Source organism: Tigriopus californicus, chromosome 9 (assembly GCF_007210705.1).
Source record: "Tigriopus californicus strain San Diego chromosome 9, Tcal_SD_v2.1, whole genome shotgun sequence".
Taxonomy (NCBI): domain Eukaryota; kingdom Metazoa; phylum Arthropoda; class Copepoda; order Harpacticoida; family Harpacticidae; genus Tigriopus; species Tigriopus californicus.
This window is the reverse complement of record NC_081448.1, coordinates 3,645,006-3,671,938: the sequence shown is the minus strand read 5'-3', so window position 1 is coordinate 3,671,938 and position 26,933 is coordinate 3,645,006. Positions and strand designations below refer to the sequence as shown.

At 40.8% G+C, this 26,933-nt stretch overlaps 4 protein-coding genes across 10 annotated transcripts; 3 read left to right on the top strand and 1 right to left on the bottom strand.

The window, feature by feature from the left end:
* Positions 1 to 2,249: 2,249 nt before the first annotated feature.
* LOC131886423 (aquaporin-7-like) lies at positions 2,250 to 8,428 on the top strand. Of its 5 annotated transcripts, XM_059234752.1 has the most exons (4): positions 4,054 to 4,113; positions 5,050 to 5,174; positions 7,267 to 7,918; positions 8,097 to 8,428. In XM_059234752.1, exons 2-4 carry the CDS (start codon positions 5,069 to 5,071, stop codon positions 8,269 to 8,271), a joined length of 933 nt encoding a protein of 310 aa, XP_059090735.1. In that variant the 5' UTR covers positions 4,054 to 4,113; positions 5,050 to 5,068; the 3' UTR covers positions 8,272 to 8,428. The 5 variants fall into 5 exon arrangements, with proteins under 5 accessions (XP_059090736.1, XP_059090735.1, XP_059090734.1 ...); XM_059234753.1 differs by lacking the exons at positions 4,054 to 4,113; positions 5,050 to 5,174 and adding an exon at positions 2,250 to 2,297; XM_059234751.1 differs by lacking the exon at positions 4,054 to 4,113 and having other exon boundaries at positions 4,937 to 5,174.
* A 140-nt stretch (positions 8,429 to 8,568) lies between these two features.
* LOC131886424 (aquaporin-9-like) lies at positions 8,569 to 9,511 on the top strand. Its single transcript, XM_059234755.1, has 2 exons — positions 8,569 to 9,268; positions 9,336 to 9,511. Exons 1-2 carry the CDS (start codon positions 8,649 to 8,651, stop codon positions 9,490 to 9,492), a joined length of 777 nt encoding a protein of 258 aa, XP_059090738.1. The 5' UTR covers positions 8,569 to 8,648; the 3' UTR covers positions 9,493 to 9,511.
* A 49-nt stretch (positions 9,512 to 9,560) lies between these two features.
* Positions 9,561 to 11,291, bottom strand: LOC131886646 (GRIP and coiled-coil domain-containing protein 2-like). The gene is made up of 2 exons (XM_059235042.1): positions 10,619 to 11,291; positions 9,561 to 10,528 (listed from the first exon to the last, which is right to left on the bottom strand). Exons 1-2 carry the CDS (start codon positions 11,289 to 11,291, stop codon positions 9,561 to 9,563), a joined length of 1,641 nt encoding a protein of 546 aa, XP_059091025.1.
* A 606-nt stretch (positions 11,292 to 11,897) lies between these two features.
* LOC131886945 (glutathione hydrolase 1 proenzyme-like) lies at positions 11,898 to 20,297 on the top strand. 3 transcript variants are annotated; one of them, XM_059235413.1, is made up of 9 exons: positions 11,898 to 12,132; positions 17,808 to 18,062; positions 18,128 to 18,348; positions 18,411 to 18,816; positions 18,881 to 19,124; positions 19,195 to 19,385; positions 19,464 to 19,704; positions 19,853 to 19,966; positions 20,039 to 20,297. In XM_059235413.1, the coding sequence occupies exons 1-9, from the start codon at positions 11,960 to 11,962 to the stop codon at positions 20,186 to 20,188; spliced, it is 1,995 nt and encodes a 664-aa protein (XP_059091396.1). In that variant the 5' UTR covers positions 11,898 to 11,959; the 3' UTR covers positions 20,189 to 20,297. The 3 variants fall into 3 exon arrangements, with proteins under 3 accessions (XP_059091396.1, XP_059091395.1, XP_059091397.1); XM_059235412.1 differs by lacking the exon at positions 11,898 to 12,132 and adding an exon at positions 15,757 to 16,082; XM_059235414.1 differs by lacking the exon at positions 11,898 to 12,132 and adding an exon at positions 17,178 to 17,331.
* Positions 20,298 to 26,933: the final 6,636 nt, after the last annotated feature.

Genomic DNA, 26,933 nt, shown 5'->3' with positions numbered 1-26,933 from the left:
AACACTAAATGATAAGCTTTGATTTACAATACCCAAAGCTAATGGCAACTTTTTTTGCAAATTGTGGAATTCAGATACAACTTTTAGGGCTCTTGTTTGCCATTGCCATGTCCTTACATTGTCATGTTTGTTACCTGGCAAATCCAAAGTAACATTTAATCCAATCAGAAATGGGCAAATCCTATCCTGGCTCGTCCCTGTGTTCTTTTTTATGTTCATCTCCTGTCTCAAAAAATCCTAGTCAGTGAATGAAGTGCCAATTGTAACATAAGATTCAGGGACGACCTCCTACTTATTGTGTTTGAAGTTACGTGACCCTTGAGTGCTGACGTCCCTTAGGTTATGTTAAGCGGCGATACGTCGTTTGTTGTATGAAGAAAAAAAATCTATACATCCTGAACTTTCCTTGGATTTTTTTGCCTGTTTTTAATCAACTTCATATCTGATTTAATCTTTTTGGAATATATACTCTCGAAACATTTCGATCGTAAAAGTTTAATCTCTTTGTACCATATGGTTATGTTTGTTTTCAACGTGATCCCTGAAATGAAAATATTAGCATGCAGTTTTAGTTAAAATATCTAAATTTAATTTTATCAATCATAGGTTCAGGAAAACGTGCAGTTGTGCGAAAATTGACGAATGAACTAACAAATTAAATTCGTTTACATGATAATGCAGCTTTATGCCATCTCAATTGCAAAGAAATTCGAGTAAGTTGTCGAGCGTGATTTATTTCCTATGCCTAGATGACAAAGCCACATGGTAGGCATTTTACTTTTGTTCGGTCAATTTGAGATTGTCGGTGCTTCTGAGAATCTACGTAAATCCCCCCACGAGTAGTTTGAATCTGCGTTACATGGGGGGCCATTTAAGACCTTGGTTAACCAAGATCCTGGCTAGAGGGTAAAGAATTCTTCTCTTTTCTCTTAAAACTTGTGAATTCTGCTTGTTCGAAACAAAGAAGTTCGAATCAACTCAATTATGATTTTATTTTTATGCCTAACCAACATCCTGAGCTAAGACAAAACATAAACAACGGAACTTCCCAACCAACTCGACAATGACCATTAACCAAACAAATTGAAGTCTGTCATGAATGATCTAAATGATCATCCGCCCAATAACAACGCAATTCGCATTTCTACTCATTGATATTGGCATATCATTCCAGACCTCACGACGATTAGGTACGAGATTTTCAACGATATGATGTGATACTGATAATATACATTTGTCTTCTTTACCTCTGGCTCTATCAGAGTCGGATGCGTTTGAAAAAAGATTAATTTAGAATTTTAGATGGACCATCCCAACAAAACGCGGTTAACTAAACAATCCATCAGACCGAAAGCACGTGGTACATGTATGTGCTAAAAACTGTCAAGTACAATTGATTAGAGTAAAATATTACTCAAAAGAATGAATGTCAGTTTTGCATTGCCTCCAAAACGTTAATCCTAGCGTCCATGATGAAATTAAAAAAATTGCGCGGCGGGGAACGTAAATTTCGTAAACAAGAATACACAGCGTCCAGTTACATTTTCATTCAAAAATAGGGTCTCGAATCAAAAACAACAAATACGGAGTACTCCTTGCAAGTGGTGGTCACTAAGCTTCACTCCATTCTCACTTTTTTTATCTACACGTATGGTATGTCATGAAGTGGACACGTCTCTTAATCGGCTATATTTTGGATACGCATTTGACGCTTCAGTAATCCCTTCCAAGTCCAAATCTAAATATTCATAGGAACAAAACAAGTCCAATAGATTCCATTTGGAGCGATCTATTGGTTGTCAGTGGTCAAATGTAGTCACTTAATTCATTTTAGATCTAAGTGCATCATGCACTTGAACTTTGGTTGCAGGGTCTTTTGTCCTCGGAAAAGTCACTTCGCAACCATGAGCGGGCAGATTTCTCTCGGTGCGTTGCATCAGTGTTTCGTGATCAGCAGGAAAATGCCATTTCTTTTCCGACGACACCAATCAGAGTTACCTCGAAACAAGCTGACTCGTTGGAATACTGCTTGAACTAAGCAACAATTCCTTTATTCTGATCCCAAATAAAACGCTTCGTTTGAGGCTAGTTTTTATCCACAGGATAAGTGGCTGAAATCATGGCATTTGACACATCATTCCTGACAATCTTGTATTCAGCATCTGAACTGTGGCATCGTTTGAAATGGAGTTCCTGATTTCAGGGACAGAACCTGATATTTGTGTAAGACCAGAGTGTACGTGTTCGTACTGCGTAGGAAAGAATGAAGTCGAGACTTTTGGAGCACAATGGCATACGTACGTGGACTGACTTTTTCAGCCTAAGTTTAATGTTGATCTATTCAACGTTCGTTCACTTAACAGAATAACTAATTCAAATTGAGTAATTGTTAATTTTCAAAAATGTTAATAACACTGTTGAGTGATGAGTGTTTGGACAAATGATGACTTTATTTGTTTCATATCATTTTCCTATTATTGTACAAAATACAACGTCAACGTCGTTATGGCAAGGGTAAAATGATGACCAAAACCACTTTCATTTTAATCTGCAAAAGCGTACATTTTTGACCGAGATGGCATTGAAAATTTGGTTTCATCCCATTATCTTTCCTCAATGAACACCTAAAATAGGATTATCAAAATATAATAACCAAATAGCCTAAATTTCGTCTGCATATGTTACATGGTTGCGGGATGCCCGTATGTTTGAATCAAATTATTGCCTTGAGGACATGCACCCAAATGGATCTATGTTAATGATGCAGAATAAATGAACCTGTTGGGCTTCACTTCCGTTGGCAATTTTACCTACTTCCAAACTAATTTGGGTTGCGGAAGATAATCGGTTTTTCCAAAATGAGGACCTGTGCAAGTTAGCTCATTTTTTGCTTTCTTGCCACGCTATCACTACTCCATGCGTAGAGATTATTAGCCTGTGAATTCCATGCATTCTGTTAGTGGTGTGCATTGGTTTGTACCTGATCAAATACACCACTTCTCTGGGTAATCTCATCAACCGTCTTTTCAAATGTGTACTGGTTGCTAACTATGGAACATATCAAATATCAGACATCTTGACAACCAAATCAGACAAGCTTGGCTTTCAAGTTGTGTACATATCTACCAAATACGAAACGTAAAAGACTTGAAAGGCAAAGGGTGAACATTGCGAATCAATATTTTTACGTCGTGAATAGACCTACTGTTTACGTATAACCTGATCCTATCTCTGTCCCGGAGTATTCTGCATTCCAGATACTTAATTTAGAAGGTCAAAAGTTGATTTTGGTTACATCAAATGAGTCGACATCTACGTAGAGCACCCATTAAAACGTTAATTCATTGGAGACAAGGCTTTCAAGGCAACGATTCATCGCGAAGGCTCACTGTTCTTGGAAATAACAAAGACTGATTGAAAAAAAACGTTCAGGCGAGTGTTATCCACTTTGCGTAAGTTGAACGCATGACGCAAATGATGACGCAAAAGAAGTGCTAACCAACTACCAGCAGTGCCACCATCATCCAACCAGAGGTAGGCAAGGTCCTCGGTAGCCAAGAGTGGATGGGTGGGATCACCCTCGTATCCAACGAGAACAAAAAAGTTCGTTTCATAAAGGGGACTCCTTGCGTATGGTTAGAGTGTACGAAACACCCTCATTGAACGTGGGGTAGAATCTAGGTGAAGAGAAGGATTCGTTATATTGAAATTGAGACAAGGTTTTTGATTTAACGATTACTGGGAAGTCTGCTCCTAGCTAGGTTCATCTGTTTTCATCGTAAGTGTGTAGAGAGGTGTAAAGCTTTGGAATTTCATACTTGCGCGCCCTCTGCCAGGTCTTCTGAGATTCACAATGCCAATATTTCGGGTTTTAGTACACAGGGAATTTGGGAAAATGCCAACAAACATGAGCTTTTGGCCTCAAGAAATGCCAATTACAAAATAAGATCCAGGATTTCTCTGTGCCAAATTTTGAAAAAGTGCCATCCAAAAATGCCACCTTGCAGCGCTGAGCCAGGCATGCCATCTGATCCTGGGTGTCCCAATTGAGGAACATTCCCGCTTCATCATCACAACCAATAATAATTCGGAACTGGCCGCAAGTTCATCCATGTAAGTTGTTAAAAGTAGAAACTCATGCTGTGATTTAAAGTATGCAAAGAAACTTGGACTCGGCTAGCTCGGGATAGAAACAAGGGTAGGATTATGGAAAGTGGGGCCTCTATCAATACGCTATGGTTGCTAACCTATGGAAACATTTAGTGATCAAATGAGCAAGCAAGCCATTAGTCACTATTTGAAAACATGTATTGTGTCCTAGAAAACTGTCTTGGACAGACAGAACATGGCATGTTACTTAGATCATAGCACGAACAAAGCTGCATGTATTTTAGTCAAAATATTTTAAGAATGTAGAAAACAAAGTCACGAGCTAGAGCAGAGTAATAAGGTATTGCTCGTTTTCCATTTGCTGTGGAAGATATTATCATGACATGGTCGATCTGTCAATCACTGAAGTCGGGCCCATGAGGTAAGCTTGAATATGGAGTGGAGAATACAGCCTTTGTCCAAAAACCTTTTTTGCACTCGTTAAGACTCCTGAGTGAAAAGTCCGTCCGACACGAACAGAATCGCATTCTGAATAACTCCAGATTCTTCAACTAAAATGGACTTGGACTCAATTGGGTACCAAGCGTTTTTTTGTCAATATTACCGTTTTTTTTCATGAGTCGACTTTTTCTTTTCTTTCATTTCAAAACATCTTTCATTTACATGGAAATGCTGCTTCTCTCATGAAGATCCTCTAGATGAGACCATCCCTGATCTTTCTTTACACGGCTTGCTAACGTTCGGCAGGGCTGCACGACATGCACTTTAGCCATTGACTTAAACTATGCCGGCGAATGCCCGAGATCTGTCAAATTCAGTTCAACTAAACCATTCACTGGTATACAATCTTCCAAGTGAATCTCGCAGATTATCTGTAACTTATTTATTTATTTATTTTCCCACCTACCTATCTGTCGATTTACTTACCTCTCTGTATTGATGGTAACATTGAATCAACATGGAGTCAGTGGAAAAGAAGAAGGAGATGTGGAGTTCTCACCATGAAGACCGATCGGATAGCCGTGGACAACTCATCATCAACATGGTCAAAAATGGGTTCTTAGGTAAGATTTGAGTTTTCTTCCACAATGCGAAATCCATAGGTTTATGAAGAACCTAAAATTTCATGCGAATGTCTATTTTCTAATCATTCCATGTTGGATGCTGCAGAAAAAACTTCTGCACTACATGCTGCGGTCTTCAACCAAGCAGAAAATTCGATGTCAAGACCGCAAAAGCAATTTTTGGAGGAGAATGTACTATTTCTATTCTATCACGGTTCATCAGGTCCAACAATATCACTTCCAGTCAACACACAGGAAGTCCTAAATAATCTTGAGAAAGGTTCTTGAACTCCCTTTTTCTCTCTCTTTCCATGAGACGAATATTTGTTCTCAGCTCGCATCGATTCCTGCTTGTTCTCATGTCCTTCATAGGCACAGAGCATTCTTTGTCGTTTTCTACCGGAAGTTGCTTCATGGATCATTGTAATATGCAGTTCTCCTGATGTAAATGAAGCATCTTTGGCATTAATGTGGGCTCCGTTTGTACGCCATATGCCATAAATTTGTGTGACGTGATCTCGAGTAATGAGTGCGATAAATGGCTTTTCATATTTTTCTGAGTACACAACGGGATTAGATTTTACGGCGGGATTTGAATATCAAACTCAGAATGGACTGAATGAAGGTCCTCATTAATCGCTTCCTGGGCCATAAAAGTAAATTGAAAACCCATTGGAATTTCGATCTGACCCTTTTATGTAAATCATCGGCAATGTCGCCATGACTTTTGAAACTCTGCACCTTCGGTTTTTTGAGAGTTAGAGCTGGAATTAGCCGGTTGAAAAATATGTTTTTCGACTCAGTTCCCAAATGTTGTTATCCTGTGCAAGTGTGAATTAAAATGTGTGACCTGAATTCTCAAGGTATTTTGAGTACGTAGGTAATAAGTGGGTTATTGGTTGAGAGGCCAGAGAGAAACATATTTGGCGTGCTCGTAATCCATCAAACTTGGACAAAGGACCTGTAGACCAGAAAATTGCCCTTCATCCGAAACTTGAATAGAACCCTCCAAAGTAGATCCTGATTAGTCGCAAATCTGATAACCCACATGGTGGTTTTTAACAACACTGACCATCATTTTTGTGCGGTGAATCGGCATTTAAGAGAGGGAAGTAACAAGTGCTCCTAGAACCTTGTCAATCTCTGGAAAAACTTAGCCTTGAGTAGAGGTAAATTCGTTGCATAAAAGAAAATGTGTACGCCAGAATTACTTAACCTCGAGTCCATATCCGTAAAAAAACATATGTCGTTGCTTCTATAAAAAAAGTGATACACTTAGTGAACACTTTGGCAATTGTCGGCGCCGTAAAATTCAGTTTTCGAAGCCGATTTGTCGATCCAAGCGAACAACTATTCACAGATGTATTTGAACTTGACTTTGACACGAGTTTGTAAGACCATGGTCGATGGAATCGATCTGTACATAGAGCGTGCCAAGGCCTTCCCTCTTCCGTCGCATCCCGTATGATTGGATTATTCACTCTCAACTAAGTAGAAAGCCAACCAAAGAGACCTTTGAATGTCCTCAATCTACAAACAGATCCCGTTCTCGAGGATAGGCTGGCAAATGCATCACAAATGTGTTTGCACGGCCATGCCGTAATGATTTCAACCCAACTATCAGTGACAAAAGGCCCTCAAGGCCTGCGTGTGGCAATGGTGTTGGAAGCATTAACCTCGAACTCGGAATTAAACAGATACATGCAGTTCGGTTTTGAGCAGTCTCTGTGGGACTCTGGAAAGAGGCAGGTTTCGAGGGAGTTTGGGTGCATTGTGGTTCCCAATGCCTGTAGAACCAATCGAGTACAAATCAGGATCGTATTTTGACGTAGAACAGCCGATTACGGGTTCATTCTTCGGAAGAGTTTTCGACTCAAAGGACCCGATTATTGGAAACTCACAGTCTGAAAGTTCATTGGAGTTGGCCTCTCGTGGTGAGTTTCTAACAAGTGGCATGAAAGGGCAAGAGCCTTTCGTGCTGGTATGAACCACATGTATACCTTGAATAGCCAGTCACAACTTTGGTCTCAATCCAGAAGAGCTTAGGTCATGTACCCGGCAACATCTGAATTCAAGTTCTTGGATGTTTCAGACAAGGTGTCAAACTCGGGGAACCTGGGCTTGCCCGGATCGAACACGAGGAAAATGAGGTGCGCCCCGCCGCTTCTTCGGAAGTTTCTGGCCGAATTCTTGGGAACCTTTCTCCTGGTGATTTTTGGTGACGGAGCCATTGCCCAACACGTCTTGGGTCAGAATCAATCATTCCTATCGATTTGCTTAGGATATGGTTTGGGCCTCATGATCGGCATCCTTGTCAGTGGAAACGTGTCAGGAGGTCATCTCAATCCAGCCGTGACTTTGGCCATGAGCTTGCTCCAAAAGTGCACTTACATCTGTGTGCCCGTGTATTGGGCGGCCCAATACTTGGGCGCCTTCGCTGGCGCCACCGTTCTTTATGGGGTGTATGCAGATGCTATTGAAGCCCAATTGGGCATGAATATGTCTAGTGCTGGGATTTTTGCCTCGTATCCCAAGGATGACATCGGTGTGGTGACACTGATTGTGGGCCAAACTTTGGGAACAGGGATCCTTTTGATCATCATTTTAGCAGCGACAGACAAGAAGAATATGAATGTGCCACCCGGTCTCTTGCCATTGACTATTGGATTGGGCCTCACCGCTATTCACATAAGCTTTGCCTATAACGCAGGGTGTGCAATCAATCCCGCTCGAGACTTCTCTCCGTAAGTGTATTTTATATCAGAATTGGAAGCAATCATATGAGAGAAAGGATATTAAGAAGTAGCCTAGTCCCATCAGAAGTCATATATCACTCACGCACGATATGAGCCTTATCGGACGTTGTGGTAAATCAATTAGGGTTTAAGAGAATCTCATCACCGTCTTTCCTGCGTGTTCCAGGCGATTACTCACCTATGTGGCTGGTTTCGGGAACGTTTTCTCGGCGGACAATTATTTCTTTTGGATCCCTTGGATTATGCCCCATATTGGAGCCGTTATTGGAGCCTTGACTTACTACTACTTTGTGGAAATTCATCACAAAGATGAAGACGACGAGGAAGATGAAGATTTCTGAACCCAATCGGGGAGAAACCAAAGACTAAATCGTTTATTACAATAATAGTAGTACCAATCTATTATCATCGAATGCATGTCGATCCCGGGTTAATCAGTGACACAATTCTATGCTCCCAATACTTAATTTTGAATGAAAAAAAAAGCGTTTTATCTCTCGTCTTCTCTTAAATGATTTTATACAAGTACATTTTCAATCAATTGATTCATCTAGACTAGTGTAAAAATGCGCATGCCGAACACTAATGGGCTTATCAGTAGATTTGACAATGTTATCGTACTCTTTTAAAATCCACGTTTAACTTAGATAGTCCCATCTCTCTCTGCGAGCATCTCAGTTACAAAATTCCATTCGAAGAACCCATATCGAAGTCAACCATGGCCCGAAGTAAACTTCCCGTTCTGGCTAAGCAGTTCTTGGCAGAGGCCTTGGGAACCTTTCTGCTTGTTCTTTTCGGAGACGGGGCCATCGCTCAATATAAAGCCCAATTGGCCTCAGTAACACCCACAGTATTCCCCTCAGTAGCTTGGGGCTATGGATTGGCGCTCATGATCGGTATTCTGGTTAGTGGGGGAGTGTCCGGAGGGCACTTGAACCCAGCCGTCACCTTGGCAATGGCGTGCCTAAAGAAGTGTTCTTGGAAGCAACTCGTTGTCTACTGGCTAGCTCAATATTTGGGTGCTCTGTTGGGAGCGGCACTATTATTCGGGCTTTACTTTGATGCAATCAATGAACTACCAATTAGTGATGCGAGCGCGGCTGGCATTTTCGCTTCTTTTCCCGGCATGAGTGATCTTAACATTGGTACTCTGATTGCTGATCAGCTCGTGGGAACTGCTCTTCTCCTGATTATCATCCTAGCGGTCACAGACTCGAGAAATATGAATGTGCCATCTGGCTTGGTGACAATTCTCATTGGTTTGGGTCTGACAGCTATTCATCTCAGTTTTGCATTCAACTCCGGTTGCGCCATTAATCCTGCTCGTGATCTCTCGCCGTAAGTATTTGTTAGAGATATTGCAAGACATTCAAAGCATTTTAAACCGATCTTTTTCCGTTTTTAGGCGTGTTATTAGTCTTCTTTACATGTCCTCCGCTTTTGCTGCCTACGACTACTTTTTCTGGATCCCATTGATCATTCCTCATGTCGGGGCTGTGTTTGGAGCCGTTATTTATTATTTTGGTGTCGAGATGCATCATGAGCCTGATACACTAACGTAATGAAAAGTAACGAATGAGACGAATGCGTTTATTATATACGTTGCATCTACGTAATCACTATTATAGTATTAGCAGGGCAACACATCGGGTGAGCTAAAGCTCGTAGCCTTCGACGAGATTCTTCGATTCTCCAAGGCTTCGAGTCTGGTTAGAATTGCTTCTTGTTGTCTCCCAATGTCGTCGACCAGGATTGAAAGACATCGCTTATCATCTTGTGAGGCTTGAATGAACCCCGCAGCTTCTTTGACACATTTTAACTCGCTCTCCCCTTCTCTTAACCTCAGTTTAAGGTCGTTAATCTCACCCTCTTTTTCGGATTGAAGCATTTGCAAAGCGTTTCGGGAATTGATCAGCGACACTCGGAGAGCATTTAGCTCTAGAGAGTACGAGCTCTTTTGAGCCTCCATCCTTTGATTGGTTTCACTGAGTTTTTGATCAAGTTCTTTGAGCCGCGTCTTCATCTTGGAATTATGCAATGCTCCGGTGAATTGTTGAATAAGGCTTCGACTCTCTTCAGTTTTGGCACACTCGAGACTTCGGAAGCTCTTACGAAAGTCTTCTCTTTCGTTTCGAACACGTTCCAATTGTTCCTGAAGAGCTTCCTTTTGTTCCACAAGGTTCTCGATCCGGTCTTTAAGCTCTTGATTCTCGGCAGTTAGACTCTCCACCTTGGCCAAGAGCTCGTTGTCATTTTCCAACATCTCCACGGCCAAATCGAATCTGGGACTGAGGGGCTCACTCAAACGGACCACATTTTGCTCAGACATGGCTTTCTGATCCATTATCTGTTGCAAAAGAGAGTGCAATACCGCTCGAAATTCGTCCTTTTCAGAAGAGAAACTAGCCTTCTCAAAGGACAACGATAACCTCTCTTCGTCAAACCTGTCTCTTTCAGCTTCAAACTCTCGCTTTACTCTGACGTTATTTTCACTCTCCAGTAGCACTTTTTCCTCCAGAATCTTGACCTTCTCCTCTAAAATACAGTTACTCACTTTCAACTCACTACAATGCTTCGAAGCTTCTTCCTTGGCCTGACCTATAGTCAATAGGTTGTTCTGAGTCTTTTCTTGACATTTTTGCAAAAGGATGATTTGTTCTTCTTTGGATTCTAATCGGGCATTGAGACCTTTGACTTGGTCTTTCAAGGTGTGAAGCTGAACTAACATGGCCTTCTTGTCGTCGTCCATCTTGTCCAGCTGAGCCGACCGATCTCGCTCATCCATCCTCAAAAGATCTTCCATGTGTTTCTGCTCGGACATGAGCTTTTCCTCGTACAAGTTCTGGATTTGGAGCACTCTTCGATTGAATTCATCCTCGTGTCGCTTGCTCGTCTCCTTCATTAAGGACAATATCTCAGACTTGGAATCCAAACTAGCATCTCGCATCTCAAGGAGTTGTCGCTGGATCTTCTTCAAGCTTCTATGAACGTCGTCGACGATTGGGGGGGATTGGAAAGAGTTCATAGCATCGAAGAGATTTCGCCGAGCATGCGATCTGGTTGTCCTCTCGACTGGAAAACCTTCACCTGAAGCCTCCAGAGTCAGTGCATCCCGAGTCAATGGCGAATGCTTCAGCACTTGTTGCACTCGGGTACAGAATTGGCCGAAATCGAGCTCGTCATGATCTTCCAGTTGGAGAAGAGAAATAACTTGCTCAATGCCATTGGATGAAGAAGGGCTGGAGGATGAAGTCGAGAACTGGGCCGAAACACGCACAAGATCTTTGGCACAAATGAACCCTTTATTGTCCACATCGCAAATTTGAAAAACCGCTGCGAGCTCTTCAAAACTTAACGCCATGGTAGTCTTTCAATCACTAAGTATCCATGTGTATTAGTTGGATGTGGGCGTTATCAGTGTTCACATGGAGCATATGATTCCAATCAGCTCTAGCCTAACCGTCGTTCATGAAGCTTTCGCAATGTTTACTACAAGTACTTGCCAGCTGATTCTGATTGTTCACAGATCCACAGCGCCGGTTGGAGTGCTGGTCAAATGGATGGTCAGCTAGATAACTAAGTGTCGAATGTTCCTCACTCTTCTGGGATAGTCAATTCAAGGGACTGACGGTAAGTGAATGTCTTTCGTAAGTTGCAACCATCTGATTATTTCCTCATTCGAGCTTAATCTCCGACCACTTTGGGCGCCTTGGTTGAACCTGTTTGTGATGGAGGGAGCGGTTTCGCACGATGGTGCTTCTACTGGCACCCATTTCAGAAATTTCGTAAGTCTTGAGTTTGCAGAACTCGTCGAAACGGCGGGAAATGGCCGCCAAGGCAATGGAATTTCCACGGAATGTAATCCGTTCGCGACAACGAAACCACTGAAAACGTTGCACGAAAATGCTCGAAGATTACAAGTGGAAGTGATGATAAATGATGCGGTTTAGGACATAGTTTTAGAATTATGAAGCACTGACGATCCAATTGATAAGTTGAGTTTCGGGATTGAGGCATCCATTTTCTAAAATGTCGAACGAGGAAAGCAGAAGGCCATCTTTTGTGACCGTGAAAAGTTACGGAAGCACGGGTTCAAAATCATCGATTATTTCTTTAATGCCAGAAGATGATAATCGTTTGGATTCGGATCAAATGGACGCAAAAGCTAAGGCATCTCCCAAGAAGGAAAAAACATGTTGCGGGTAAGCTTTACTAAACCATAAAACACAATCTTCATTTTTTTTTATATTAAAAGAAAAATTTATTCTAGAAGGCATTGCAGATAAGACATAGAACCCATCGCTTTGATATGCAAATGTAATGTACGAGGGAAGTCTCATTGATTGCCATTATCAGGCATTGTACTCTAAAAGACGAGTACTTTATATTAGTACAGGCAAAAACAATCCTCATGTTGGTTCCTGAAGTTTTAGGGGTGGTGATATTGAGTTAAGCATTATGCTGAATATTTAGTGCCGAAAATTTGTCGCCTTTTTTGTGAAGTATTGCATCCGCTTCCTATTATCCTTGATCTTTGTCCAATTAAAAAAGAGTGCATATTACATCCACAAACACTCGGGTCTGATAGGCAAACTGTTTAAATATACTAATGAAGATATTTAGACTCTCTATCACTATGAACACTATGAACAAATGGAGACAGCTATAGAGATGAGGTCATTGCGCACATGAAGGTCAAATATGTGCGAAAAAAGCTGCTCTGACTTGTTAATTATTTGCTTGAAATGGTTTGAACAAGAAAAAAAACCGCTTCGTTATATTTTTCATTCAATCTATAAGAATCCCCTCCTTCACGAACCCTTACCTACATCTTGTTCGCAAATGTAGGCATTGTAGACCTAATAGGTCCTCTTTGTCTCGAATCTAAAAGTCAATCTGCTCTACTATATCAAACCAATTTTTCGATCTAATGTTTTATCGCTATTTCGTCATACCTTGTCATATTATTGTCCTTTGAGAAACCGTAGAATAAAAAAGACTATTTGGTGCACTGGACCTTTCCATTACATTCTCGAAGATTGTGAAGATGTAACCATTCAATCCAAAGATTTTCCATTTCTTTTGAAACAGCTTCACATCAAATGAAAATCTCCTCCTTAGCCGATCTGTTCGTATTTCAGAGGTCAATCAAAGAAACATGTATGAGGGGCGTTACAAATTAACTACGATCATTGGGAGAACATTCATTGTTTGTCATCAAAATGGCAACATATGCCAAGATCGTACCCTCATTTCAGGAGACACCAACGATTATATACTAACGCAAAGGGAGCTAAGCTCAATTTATAGGATGGATTGTTTGTTTTTGATCCCGTTTCAATGAATTTTCCTGTCGTGAGGGATTGGCCATGTTACTCAATCAATTGATTGTTATTGATGTTAAAATTGTTAATATTCTCTATTGCTTTTCATCCTCAGTTAATCTGAATCCGTGGTTCTCATTTTAATATCCCAGCATGTTGACCCGGGGAATAAGTTTTTATTAAGTTAAGAATAAAGTTTTTTTTTCGATCTACGATTCCGTCTCAAAATGGGACAATAGTATAAGGCACTCAAAAAGGTCGATATTTTAAGAAAAATATATAATTGCATTATTTTGAACCGCAGCATTGCAAAGGCGAAGTGGTAAAGAGGGCTAAAACGTATTTTTGAGTAACTGAATGCTTGACCAAGGCAGTTGGTAAAGAATGATCTTATTTAACTAGGCTATATTTCTTGTTAAATCTGGTATGTATATCAACTGACATCCTTAATCTTAGGTCTCCAAGTCTAAAAGGACTAATCTACGTAGATCTGTCTGGTAGCGACAAATGCTTTATCTTTTTCATTTGATAGATTAGAGTTTGTTGCTATTCATTGAACAAAGTTCTGTGAGAAGACAATCTATCCATAACGTTCCATAAAGTTCAAGCGATGAAAAAAGGTTAAAAGCACAAGTATTGAATTTGGACGAGGATCATACTAGAATTTTTCGCATTCTAATCTTTAGTCTGGTATTGAGTCGTAATGAAAGAGTTATGTGTACATACATATTAAGATAAACGTGATAATGACCACTTGATTAGCGATATCGTCTGACAATTTTCGTCGAAGAAAGTAAGCAATTGAGTTTTAAGTGATGATCTCTTGTTTTGAAGTAATTGTGAACTTTACTCATGCTGCATTGAATGATTCATGTCATTCCGACGTCGTGGAAAAATAAACGGAATATGCAAGTACTATTTGCCATCGCAAATAAATGATAACACCATCGAGCTGTACCATCAGCTGTGCCAAATGAAATATCTAAGATCGTTGCATATTCACTTGACATAGACATTTCCAACTATGGAGAGGAGCTTGTTTTGTGTACTAACTAGAAAATTGAAATTACTTTCAACTCATTTGTCTAGGATTGAAGTTTCCAGCTACCCAGGTTTAATTTGAGGTGAACGGGTGATACGCCATAGAAATACAGTCCTAGGTACATATAAAATGGACATTTGTGAATAAAAATGATGACTGAGTTGAAGCCATATAAAGTTCTAAAATGTTGAAGTCGTTGAAAGCGAACAAATGATGGACTAACTTCTAAAGAGTGAAAAAGAACCAACCAGCAAATTTATGATCTTGGATTTGCAAAGTTGTCATCTGCTATTTAAAGGGGCAAAAGGGTGGCAATCGAGATGTAAAAATTGGAAATGCTCAGCAATGGCCTCTATAAAAGGATTGGAAGTGAAACGGGGCAAAATCAACGCTTTCGCCAAGTTACTACTATATGGAATCAAAGCCTACTGGGGTATTCGGTGACATTGGATAGACCTGCAGTCAGAATGCGACCTCCATGTAGAGTTGGCAGATCTAGCTTACCTTTGAACATAACGTCGATCGGGAATTTATGGCCAATCGATTGCCCAAGTTTGGCTTAAAATGTGCTACCGGATTACAACATCTACGTCCTCCCTTCTAATATTTGAGAGAATCTAATTGATCAATGAAGGAGTCCCAGATTGAAAATACTTGTAATTTTGTCTTTTTTAAGGCTTCTATTCAATGTTTGTTAAATATCCAGTATTTATGGCTGAGCCCACTATTAGGGCTAGTCCCGCAAACTTTAGCTGGCAATAGAAGTTATGAAGATGAGAAAAGGTGCTCGATATTGTCGTTTGCTGTAGTTGTGTTACGCTGATCATCTTTTACTGAAATATGGTTTTGCTTACTTTTGTTAAAAAAGGCGTCAAATGTGTAAAAAAACTCGCATAAATTGCAAAATTATACACTATGTGAATTTCAGATTGCCAATGGTAAAACATATAAAATGATAAGAACATGCATGAACACCTTTACTCAGGCAATCCGATTTTTACATTCAAGCTTTTGATCCTGAAAATGTTACTTCAGATTCCATTATTTCTTCGTTAATTGCTTTGCTTTTGCTTTCAGACACATGGTTTTTGACATTCATATTGTTTAAAATATGGTGTCTGTCACTTCTGATTGACATTTTCATCGTAAAACAACTTCTAACAGTCACATTGCACCTCTCTGAACAATAATGATACTTTTGAAACGTACACTACATCCTCTTAAGATGGTGGCAGATCTTTAACTAGGAAAATATTTCTAGTATAAGGACTTATTTGTTGGTAACAGCTCTTGGAAACTTTCGAAAATTGTCCTTACTCTGACCCAAAAAAGGCCCGTCAAAGTTGAAGAAACCCAGGTAGAGGATCAGCGGAGTGTTCACACTTGGATGTTCAGGTTGTTTAGACAGGCACAAAGAACGGAAAGAACGTTGTACAGCCTGGACCATACCTACGAAAATCAGCTGATAGATGAAAACACATGAGGATTAGTCTACATATTCAAGCAGTCACAGCTGCCGCATCTCATTGTGGGAACATGAAAAGTTGCAGATTACCCCTGTGACATGAGCTCATTATTTCGTTATGTCATCACTAAACGGTCGGAGTGATGATGCAAGACAAGATTATGAATATTTTCAATTGTTCGATCCGGATGATTCCGATCTGGACGAAGAGATGGATCCTGATGTGAAGATTTTGCTCCAGGAATCAGTTCGACATCGTTCGTATCTTGTGAGGAACCAAAATGAGACCACGGACTTTGATATTGTCAAAGTATTCAAAAGGTACTTTGAAGGGCAAGTATTGAAGCTTTAAGAGACGCCCGACGCCTAAGAAATTTGTCATGAAAAATTCCATGCTTTATTCATGAACTACTGAGTTGAAAAATAACACGTTTGAACACGAGTAGTTAGAGTGTACGAGGACAAGGGACACATGTGAAAACGTTCGCAATTATGCCCAAATGCATTTTAGTTGGCACTAAAACAACTAAGATGTTCAACGATTTTCATTTTTCACTCTATGTACGTGGTACGCTCCAAACTGATCGAGGATCACCGAATGTCGCTTATCTTGAGCATTTTCCTTATGAATACTAAATGATTTTTGGCGATTTTGTTCATTTTCAAAGAAAATTTTGTGATTTTCGGGGCCGTGGAAGCATTTGCAAAATGAACAGCAATAACGATGCATAGAGCATGAACGGTTCGTCATTAATCAATCCAATCCTATGATTTGAAAGAAAGCTATGGCTCTTCTGTTTCTGAAACCCTGTACTTGGGTCCAAGAGTATTGAAAAAGATAGATGGCTTGTTTATTTAGGTAGAAAAGAGTGCCAATATAGTATGACTAAAATACAATAGTGTATGAAGTTTGACCAAAAACAAGTGTTGGTATCTAAAAAGAGCCACTTATGCCGGAAGTTTTCAATCGTTTCATTGTCATTGAAGAGCCCAAGACAAATGTATTGTCAAGCGTTCCTCTTCCTGAGGTTAAGGCTACCTACTCGTACGTTGTCATTTTTGCGTATCATAATCGGACTGATTCACGTAAGTTTTCTCCTGATTCTTATATGGTTTTTGCAACTTTCAACACCAAAACCACAACTAACATGGATTGTATATAGACTTACTTGACAGAAAGCAGTATATTTTTTGCATTTTAATCTCTATATAGTATATTTGATGTTAACCAATATTAAATCCCAACGGATGTTTTACAATGATAATCATGCAACCTCAGTAAATGCAATACCGATTTGTTTTGTTGAACGAACATTGGCATTTAAATTTTAGATTGCCTCACGTAAGGAAGAAAGCCAAATGATCAATATGGGCTTTTAAGCCAACAGCAAACGTATTTTGTTTGAGCGCTGATCAATATTCAAGGTTGGAACGTGTTGTGACTCCACTTGTTATTTGTCCAATACCGAATATTCAGATTTGTTCTTATTTGGGAGGTGAAATTGTAAAGACACCTGGATTTTACCTTGATCAGTTTCTACGATTTATCTTCCGAGGGACGTTCGATCCGGTAAAACAATTTACAATTTTAGGTAGAAAGACCCCGAAGACCAGTAACAGCCAGGACATTCTTAAAAATCTGGTTTGCAATGAATTTTCCCCCACAAGCATCATCCCTTTCGGATACATCTTGAGCTTAGTCTTTAAAAGCGTCCAATTTTGAGATTTTGGCCTGAGAAAAAGTTTTAGCACACATAGCTGGCTAAAAGCTTTCTTTATTTAATGGAAACCTCTTGAGAACTCTTCCCTTGGAGTTTCAGGGAATTCAACTTTAACACACAAATAACGTTATCTTCATCCCAAGACTATGTGCACGTAATCCTTGAGCATTGACAATGGAGGAGCCAGTAACATTTACTGCAGTTAGTTGTACGCATTAAGAACTCTAGAGCCTAAAATTGATCCATCAGCTCGTCAGAGTTCTAATATAATATAATCGTTGGGGTCATTGTTGCCACAATTTCCATTTCTAGCTCTCAATTTCAGGATCGGCCTAAAGAAACTGTTTTTGGTCATGGGACTTTTGGCAACCGTCTTGGTTGTGGCCGTGATTTGTGTAAGTCTTGGATTGGGGGTGAGTGCTAGACCGGCAGACGACTCACTTGGGCCGAACCCTGTAGTTCCTATTGTCAAAGGAGCCACCAAAACAAAATACGTTCCACCAATCTCCTCAAGTACTTTAGGAAACTACTCTAAAGCCGCAGTGTCGGTTGACGGGAAACCCTGCGCAGACATTGGACTGTAAGTGAGAAAATGTTTCATCCCAATAGAAGAAATCCTGATTGATTATTGATTTGAATGCAAAGGGATGTCCTGAAGAGAAACGGAACTGCAGTGGATGCGGCCATTGCAGCCTTATTTTGCGATGGTCTCTACAGTGCTCATAGCATGGGAATCGGTGGCGGGTTCCTCATGACCATCTTTATCAAGGAAACCGGCGAGATCGTCACTCTGAATGCAAGAGAAACTGCCCCAGAATTGTCTCATCCAGACATGTTCAATGGCGACCAACAGCTAGCCCAACGAGGTTTGTCAATGGTTCTTAGAGAGTGCGTGAAACATGTCAATTCAGAATTATTCCCGGATTAGGTGCTTTGGCGGCCGCTGTTCCCGGCGAGGTGAAAGGCTATTGGGAGGCCAAGAAGCGTTACGGCAACCCGGACGTGTCTTGGGCAAGCTTGATTCAACCATCCATCGACATGTGCCGTCAAGGGGTTTATGTATCGTTCTCAGCCGCTAATGCCATGGAAGATCACCCGGAAAATGAGCTGATCTTCCAAGACCCTGGAATGAAAAGCCGGTTTGTGAATCCAGCCACTAATCAGACATGGAAAGAGGGAGACTTTTACAAGTGTGAGGACCTGGCTGATACTTTGGAAAGGATTGCCACCCATGGAGCGGATGATTTTTACACTGGTCAAATAGCCAAGAACCTGGTCAAGGACATTCAATCGGCAGGAGGGATCATATCCATGGAGGACATGAAAAATTATGAGTACTTTAATCGAGGTGGCAGATGAATCCATAAAGTTGCTAAAATGTCATCTTACCTTGTTCAGGGTGAAATGGGAACCGTCTGTGAGCGTGAAGATTGGTGACAATGTCTTCCATAGTGTTCCACCACCGGGAAGTGGCACTGTTTTGGCCTACATCATGAATATCATGAGCTACTACCATCTTTCCCCGGGTGATGATCAACCATTGTTTTACCACCGTTTGGCCGAAGCATTCAAATATGCGTACGCCATAAGAACCAAACTTGGAGATCCCAATGATGAAGATATTGCCGAAGAAGTGTTGGGAGTAAGACGTTGTCTACATTGAGACGTCAGTAAATTTGTCATGTCTGTTTGGTTCTGGTTTTCAATTTCAGTTAGTCAAGAATATGACTTCAGACACATGGGCCTTTGAATCGTTTTCTAAGATTAACGACTCTTTCACCATCAACGATCCAGAGTATTATGGAGCGGATTTTTCCATTCCAAATGATCATGGCACTGCCCATTGTTCAGTGGTATCTCAAAATGGAGATGCTGTGACTGTTACAAGTACCATTAACCTCCAGTAAGTGGATTTTGGGTTTGTTAGAAGAGAAAAAAAAATATCTCGTCAAGCAAAATGTTTTGCAATACTTTTCCTCAGTTATGGGGCCATGTATTTGTCGCCCTCAACTGGAATCATAATCAATGACGAAATGGATGATTTTTCGTACCCAAATATCACCAACAACTTTGGAGTGCCACCCTCGTCCAATAACTTTGTCAAGCCAGGAAAACGCCCTTTGTCATCTATGGCTCCAGCCATTGTGACAGATGGAAAAGGCAACCTCAAATTAGTCATTGGAGCGGCTGGGGGAACCAAGATTACAACCTCAATCGCTTACGTAAGTGTTGCCTTCAAAAACATAGCGTGCTCATGAAGAAAAAGTATTAGGTATGACGAGTGCTCAAACCTTAGTCTGTCAGGGTAAAGACGAGATATGTAAAAATTGGACATGATAATACATGGAGTGCGATTTCTTTGTTTTAAAGACTTCGATTCGCAACTTATGGTTTCAAGAGAACATCAAACAAGCCATCGATTCTCGCCGAATCCATCACCAGCTCGTTCCAATGCAAGTGGATTACGAAGTAGGCTTGGATGAGGTAAGATAATTGGACCTTCAATTAAGACAGACCTTCAAATCTTAAATGAATCCGGTGCTTTTTTTCAATAAGGATGTTTCGACGTTTTTAATGGAACGAAAACACAAACTTCGACAGCAAGATTTGGGCAAATCCGTGGTTTGTGGCATCACAAAAGAAGAGAACGGACGTTTGTTAGCCAATGCAGATTTCAGAAAGGACGGGGGCGTGGCCGGTTTTTGAACACTTGAGCACAAAATGATGCATACTGTATTGTATTTATTCTTGTTATGTGCAGATGAGCTTCAAGAGCAATAAAACTGGAAGCATGGCAACATGTAAATGAGCCTGATTAGTGCCATTGCACAACTCTCCATTGCATCTACACATTCGAACGAACTGTTGTTGAAAAAATGTTCCGTCTTGGCAACCCTCTTGATACCCTCCATGAGGATTGGCCCAACACCCGCGTGTCTCCGGAATATTTCCTTGCTGTGGCACTTTCATACACATGCAATCAACCCCAAAGAGGCATTCAGCGCACTCAGAAGGTTCGTAGTTATTGCCCAAGCCTGAATAACATCTTAACGCACTTGACATGGCGGTACCGCCTTAAAAAAAGGACATGGTTAAAATTTACCCTTCGTTCACCGGTAGTAAGCTACTTCAAGCAGAAACTTACCAAGCAAAATTAGAAGCATTGAGAAGATCTTCATGATTGGGATTCCTTGATTTTAAGTAGAAGTGCGTAACTTCAAGGAACGAACGACGTGACTTCCGCTCCGGTTTTCTGACTTTGAATCAAAAGCTAGGGTGCTCCCTCATAGTCAGTTCACTTATTCCTGGGCTTATCGCACTCAAAATGTATTAAAGACAAGCAGCAAGTGCCATGATACGGTCAACAAATTTTGAGTCAATTCAAGAGCACTTTGATATATGTACAGGGTGTCAAAAAATGGTGGTCCTCTCAAAAATTTGATGCTTCATCTAAAAAAAGTTGAACCTCATTGATCATTCACTTAATTCAAAATTGACTTGATAGTCATAATAAGATTTTTCCAAATTAACTAACTGAAGTAACCTTGGTTTCAACATCAGGCGAAGGGAACTTACAAAACAGGATGCAGGGCAAAATGCCCGGTTTTGTAGATATGGAATTAGACGGTCAGGAGCCAAAATATTCGTAATGTCATTGAAAATATATTTTTATTTCTCGATAGTTTTAACAGTTACACCGACGGACTTCAGACAAGAAACGAATAAATCACAGCCTTTCATTTATATAAACCAAAAAGCGGCAAGGTTTAGTTTTGTTTCGCTCAATACTTTGAAACCGCTATATTCAAAAGTATTCGTCAAGATGAAAGTATTTTGCCTTGATGATGATGAAAAGTCGCTGGTGTGCTGAAAGTGTACCATGTACAGCTCTCCGTTTATCACTAATTGGATGGACACAGTGTTTGTAAGTTTAACCTTACAGGTTTTGAAAGGTTCCTCAGAGAGGTTAGTTGGTCGACAAAAAATACCTTGTTGAAGTCAGGCACCTTAGAGCGTATTCTCGTATTTCTCTGTTTGTTTGTCCGCAACGAGAGGAGGGAGAGGAGAATGAATGAATATAACTATTGCTTGTTGGTCATGTGACATCAATTCAATTTTTGTATTTCAGTCCTGCAAAGCCCTTCCCAGTGTTACGGAGAATTTGAAGCCCTTCGATCAATATGTGTTTCCTTCAAGATGCACTGGAAAACGTGTTCACTTCTGCTGCCCGAAAAAATCCTGATCTAACGCCCACTGAGGCCAGGAAAGGATTGCCAATCGTTACGACAACTCCGGTTATTCATCCAAGGAAGTTTGGAAGTTAGGGACAAAATGATGATGGGGGATTTTTGGACGGCTAATAGGAGAATAATTTATTCCAAGAGCTTGAGAATGAGAACTGTGTCGGTTTTGAAGATGAATATTTGTGGCAAAAAATGAATTCGATCGTGTTAAAAAGATCTTGTTGGTAAGTTTTGGAGGATTCATCTTGCTTAAAACAATCATGTCCAGTTCATATCATGAGCACTGCATGAAATGTTTCATCGCCCAAGAGCAATAAGTCCCACAATGCGTTTCTTCATGAAGTTACAGTTTGATCTCATGTAAGTCATTTAAAGTTGGTGCTTTAACTTCCCCTATTGTAAGGGTTGAAGAAGTGTTCGATCTGTGAGAGAGTGTTTTCTTGCAAACCGAATTTAATCTCAGGTCATTACCCTATGAACTAAATGGTTATCCACCTTGAAGCACAAAAATGAGATTTCATGTTTCTCACATATGCCATATTAACTGCTACGATGAATGGTAGAATTTTGGGCATCAGTAAACCCCACAGCGCTCCATTCATTGCATGAGGCTTTGAATGTGTCTCCGAAAATTGAGGTGGTTGGTACTCGAGAGTTAAGAAGATAGCCATTTGAGGAATTCCGTAGGATCTGTAAATTGATCCAATCTATTACAAATCTATTGCTCAAGTGATAGCTACTTTACTTTTGTGTCATCGCTAAGCTAAAGACTTTTCTGGCAAGCCTTTACATCTGACAAAAATGCTGATATATGTTCTTTGATAATGCCAGTTGAAGTTGGGTGTTGTTGACCAAATTCAAGCGAAAAATCAAAACAAAACCACCTGAGCCAGACATTGGATAATGTGTATTTGTATTCCTTTCGAAAAAAATTCGATGGCACCTCAAAATTGGTTCTGATGACTTTCCGTAGTCTTAAATTTGGCTTCTTGGTTTTGATAGGCTGCGCCCACCAGAAGTCGCCATTCATTCTCGTACTTCATGATTCACCACTAATCATGGAGAGATGCTAGGCGAGTTTTTACATCCTATTGATTGAAGCCATCCAGTCAATCTGGGGCCGGTGGAACGATTTATTAAAGTTATCAAAACCAAGTAACCGGGAATGAAGTCAGTCAGACAATGGGTAAGACCTGGTCCGTTTAGATCTCGTTTTCATGGACAACATTGGTGGGTAGGAAATGGGCGTAAGAACGGCAATAGGTTGCTGGAGTGTCTTCACGCGTTGACCTCAAAGGTACAGAGAAGTGCAAAGGATCGATCATGGCCGTATGTGTCGGCCGACGGCTGAATGACGGCTATGGCTGCAACTAATAACCGGCCAAGACTCTGTATGGGCCAATGATTCCGTTGTCTCTGATCTGATCCAATTCGAATCAGTCTTTGGATGTGGTCAAGAAATCCATCCACCCCGTGCTTGACTAGCTCAAGCGATGCTCAGGGCACGGATGTTGTTTACTCAGCTACTCGAGCAACCCTAATAAAGTAAAGAGTACCAATTCAACATGGTCCCTAGCTGTAGCGCATGTGGATGTGCCAATCGGTGTCAAAACCAGTCTATTGTTGTGTCTTATGATAAATGGAACAAGGCTGTATAAAGACTCGTTCATCTTCACTATATTGTAAACAGCTACATAAGAAGGGAATAAGTGGAAAGACTGTTGTATGGTCGATTGGTTTTGGCACCTATTGACACATTAAAACGAGCACAATCATACCCATGTTGAACTAATCCTTTATTTACCACTCTAATTCTGGCGTCACTCTCTAGCACTGAATCTCCATTTTGAGGCATTAGACCATGCCAATGAATTGATTGGCCATATCAAATTGTTTCTCTCCCAGACAGGGAGCGAGAACGGCCTTCAAGTCAATGCTAATATGACGCAAGGACTTGGGTTTTCACTTTCCTCCGTTATACTTGATGACTATTTCACCCGGCCAACTACATTTTATCAATCATTTAATAACCAGTGAAAGGTTCCGGACCATTATTGCGCTCATCTTCTTCTATGGCCTTCACTTACGGCGTCCCGACTCAGCCCAACTCAACCTTAAGCCGCCAATGTCACCCTCTTTAAGTCATTCAGGCCAGAGCTGTGAGTGCCAATTGATATGCCAATAATATAAAGAATATATTACAATATAGATAATGTAAAAAAGCCCGCCACCAACTCGGAGATTCCTCTGATACTATCTCACTGTCAAGATTGTTTGGATCAACATCGGAAACAGTAATGGAGGAGGTTCAGGGCTGCCCAGAAGAACACCAACCACTTTTGCAGCCCTTCACGGACCCGAGATGGACGTGGCCTTCAAGAAGATGAAGAGCAAGGCCCAATCAACATATGGGGTCCTCTCCTTTCCAACTGTCACTTCTCCGGACCCAAGCCCTGCCACTCCTTCAACATCTATTCAGCCTCCCCTCCATTCTGCCTTCTTCCCACCACAGTGGATGGAGTCAGCTATCATCTCCATCCATAAGAAAGGGCCCAGGGACATCCCAACAATCATCGGACCATCGCTCAGGAAAACCCCTTCTTGAAGATGATGTCCAACCCTACTAGCTGTTCGCTTCTCCGGATTGCCGAGGATAGGGATCTCCTTCCCCAGTTCCAATTCGGTTTCCGGAAAAGCCGCTCTACCACCCTCGGCAGCTACTATCCTCTATGAAATTGTGCATTCCAACATCAGCAACAAGAGGAGAGTGTACGGTTGCTTTGTGGATTTCTCTAAAGCATTCGACAGGGTGGACCGAACGCGGTTATTCCTCAAACTCCAAATTAGGGGAGTTCCGCATTCAATCTGTGTCCTGCTGTCCAACATCTATGCGGGACTCAGATGCTCCATTCGTTCTGGTGAGGACCTATCCCCCTGCTACTTTACTTCCATTGGCCTTCCGCAAGGGGATCCACTGTCGCCAATTCTTTTTAATCTTTATGTATCCGACCTGCCCGAAGCTCTTACACACAAAGGCCCCTACATCAACCGTTTTCCTGTTCAATATCTACAATATGCAGACGCCAATAACATCAAGACGAAGGCCATGGTTTTCCATAAAGGTCGTCTGCCTCCCACCTCCTTCCACATCAATAATAGTCCGATTGAAATCGTCAATAGTTTTATCTATGTTCTCCACCCAACTCTCCTTCACCAATCACCTCAAATCCACAATAACTGAGGCCAGGGCCAGGATCGGATACATATGCAATATACTTCCCATGAAGAAGCTTTCCCTCCCAATAGTCCTTCAACTCTTCCGAATCTATGTCACCCCAATTTTTCTCTTGGGCCTACACCTTTGGCTTCCCAACTCCGCCCAATCCGGCCTCAAATCCGCCGATGCCACCTACACCAAGTTCCTGCGATACCTCTGCGTGCCCCAATATGCTAACAATGCATGGACACCTTTTCTATGCAAAACCGAGCCCCTCACCATCGAGCTGGCAAGGTTAGTGTACCTTTGTCCGTCTCCCAGCCAAATACCATCAGCGACAGGAGTTGACAAAGGATCTGTTCAATCTGACCCATCTACTCTGCTGCAATAAACAAGATTTTCATCATTTACCTCTACCTACCCGTCTTTGCACTATCTAGAACTCGCCTCTTAACTTTTTTCATGTGCACTGAACCAATTTTAGTCATCTCTGCTGTGATATCACTAGTCGAATGTTCTATCGTCTTAACCATTTTAATTTCTTCTTTTACTTATTTTTACCCATATTTGTGTAAGTTGTCTACATACACAACTTTATTATTTTACGAGCTGACATGACCGAGAGTCGCAATAAAAGACTTTTGTTTATTTATTTATATGGATGCATTTTGCAAGCGAAATTGAGTCCCTCACCATTGACTTGGCAAGTGTTTGGAAACTGGCCATTTCGGATGCAATGTGAGGACAAAACATACTCTTCCAGATCAAGATGTTATCACGTTGTTGTCCTTGGACCACCATTTTCTCGAAATATTAATGGTTGTGCACCTTTGTCCGGCCACAAGACTGGCAATCTGTCCCATCCTCTCCTCTGCAACTACCAAGATTTTCATCACCGTTCCTGTTCAATGGCGTCTGTACTTTTTTTGCGGGTCTTTACTTGCTCCTGAAAACTGAACTGATTGTAGCCAATGCCGACTGTATTGGCACCTGTTAATGAATATACATATCAACCTAATCCTGTTTTATGCTCTCACTTCATTTACATATACGTAGCATTGCTTCTGTGACTTTTGAACTAAACCCATATTCGTCCGGTGCTCTGTTGTTGAGTAGTATGCAACATTAACGAAGAATTGTCCATTTATTCATGATTATTATGAATCGAAAAATAGGTAGATTACCTTTTCAAAATAGTTGGTTGACAGTTATGATTCATTGCCAAATTTGAATTTCGGAAACCTTTAGAAAAGCCATTACAATTGTGCAATCCGGTGGCTTACTGTATAGTTAATAGAAAGAGGTGAAACATACCTTCAATTAGAAATCGATATCAGCCAACATATGAAGGCATACGAGGGGGTTGGCAATATATAGGACGTTTGGTTGGTTTTGAATCAATCAATTTGTCAAACGTTCATTGTATATGATAAAATATACATGAATATATACCAATTATTTTGTATTACCAAGGATAAACAGAAATTTTGAATGGATTTAAAGCACAAAAGATAATGAATGATTTGATCGTTTGCAAGTTCATCTGGTCAGAAATCAAAGTCAAATATTGTATATGTCAAACAAACTATTATGATTGGGTGGTTTCACGAGCAGACGGTTCAGAGAAGAACTGTTGGTCAAACACTAACTTCCGAATTTGTTTGGCAAACGATCTCACAAAACATGTCTTGTTTTAGGTTTAAGCACAAATATTGCCCTGTGTTGCCCATAGAGGCGTTTGGACAGACTTTTTGCCAACTGTAAACCAAAACAAACAGAACTTGCCTGGCTTGGGAATGAACGGTTGATCAGGTATTTTGATCAAAAAATGGTTGAAGGATGCTATTGGATCAAAACCTACATATTCCCTACGAATATTTGAGGGCAGCTAATTGGACAATGAAGGAGCCCAAGAAGGAATACAGTGCCCTGTATTTGAAGAGTACGACATTGAGGTCAGCGCACCCTTTCGGGTGAATTTTGAACCTTC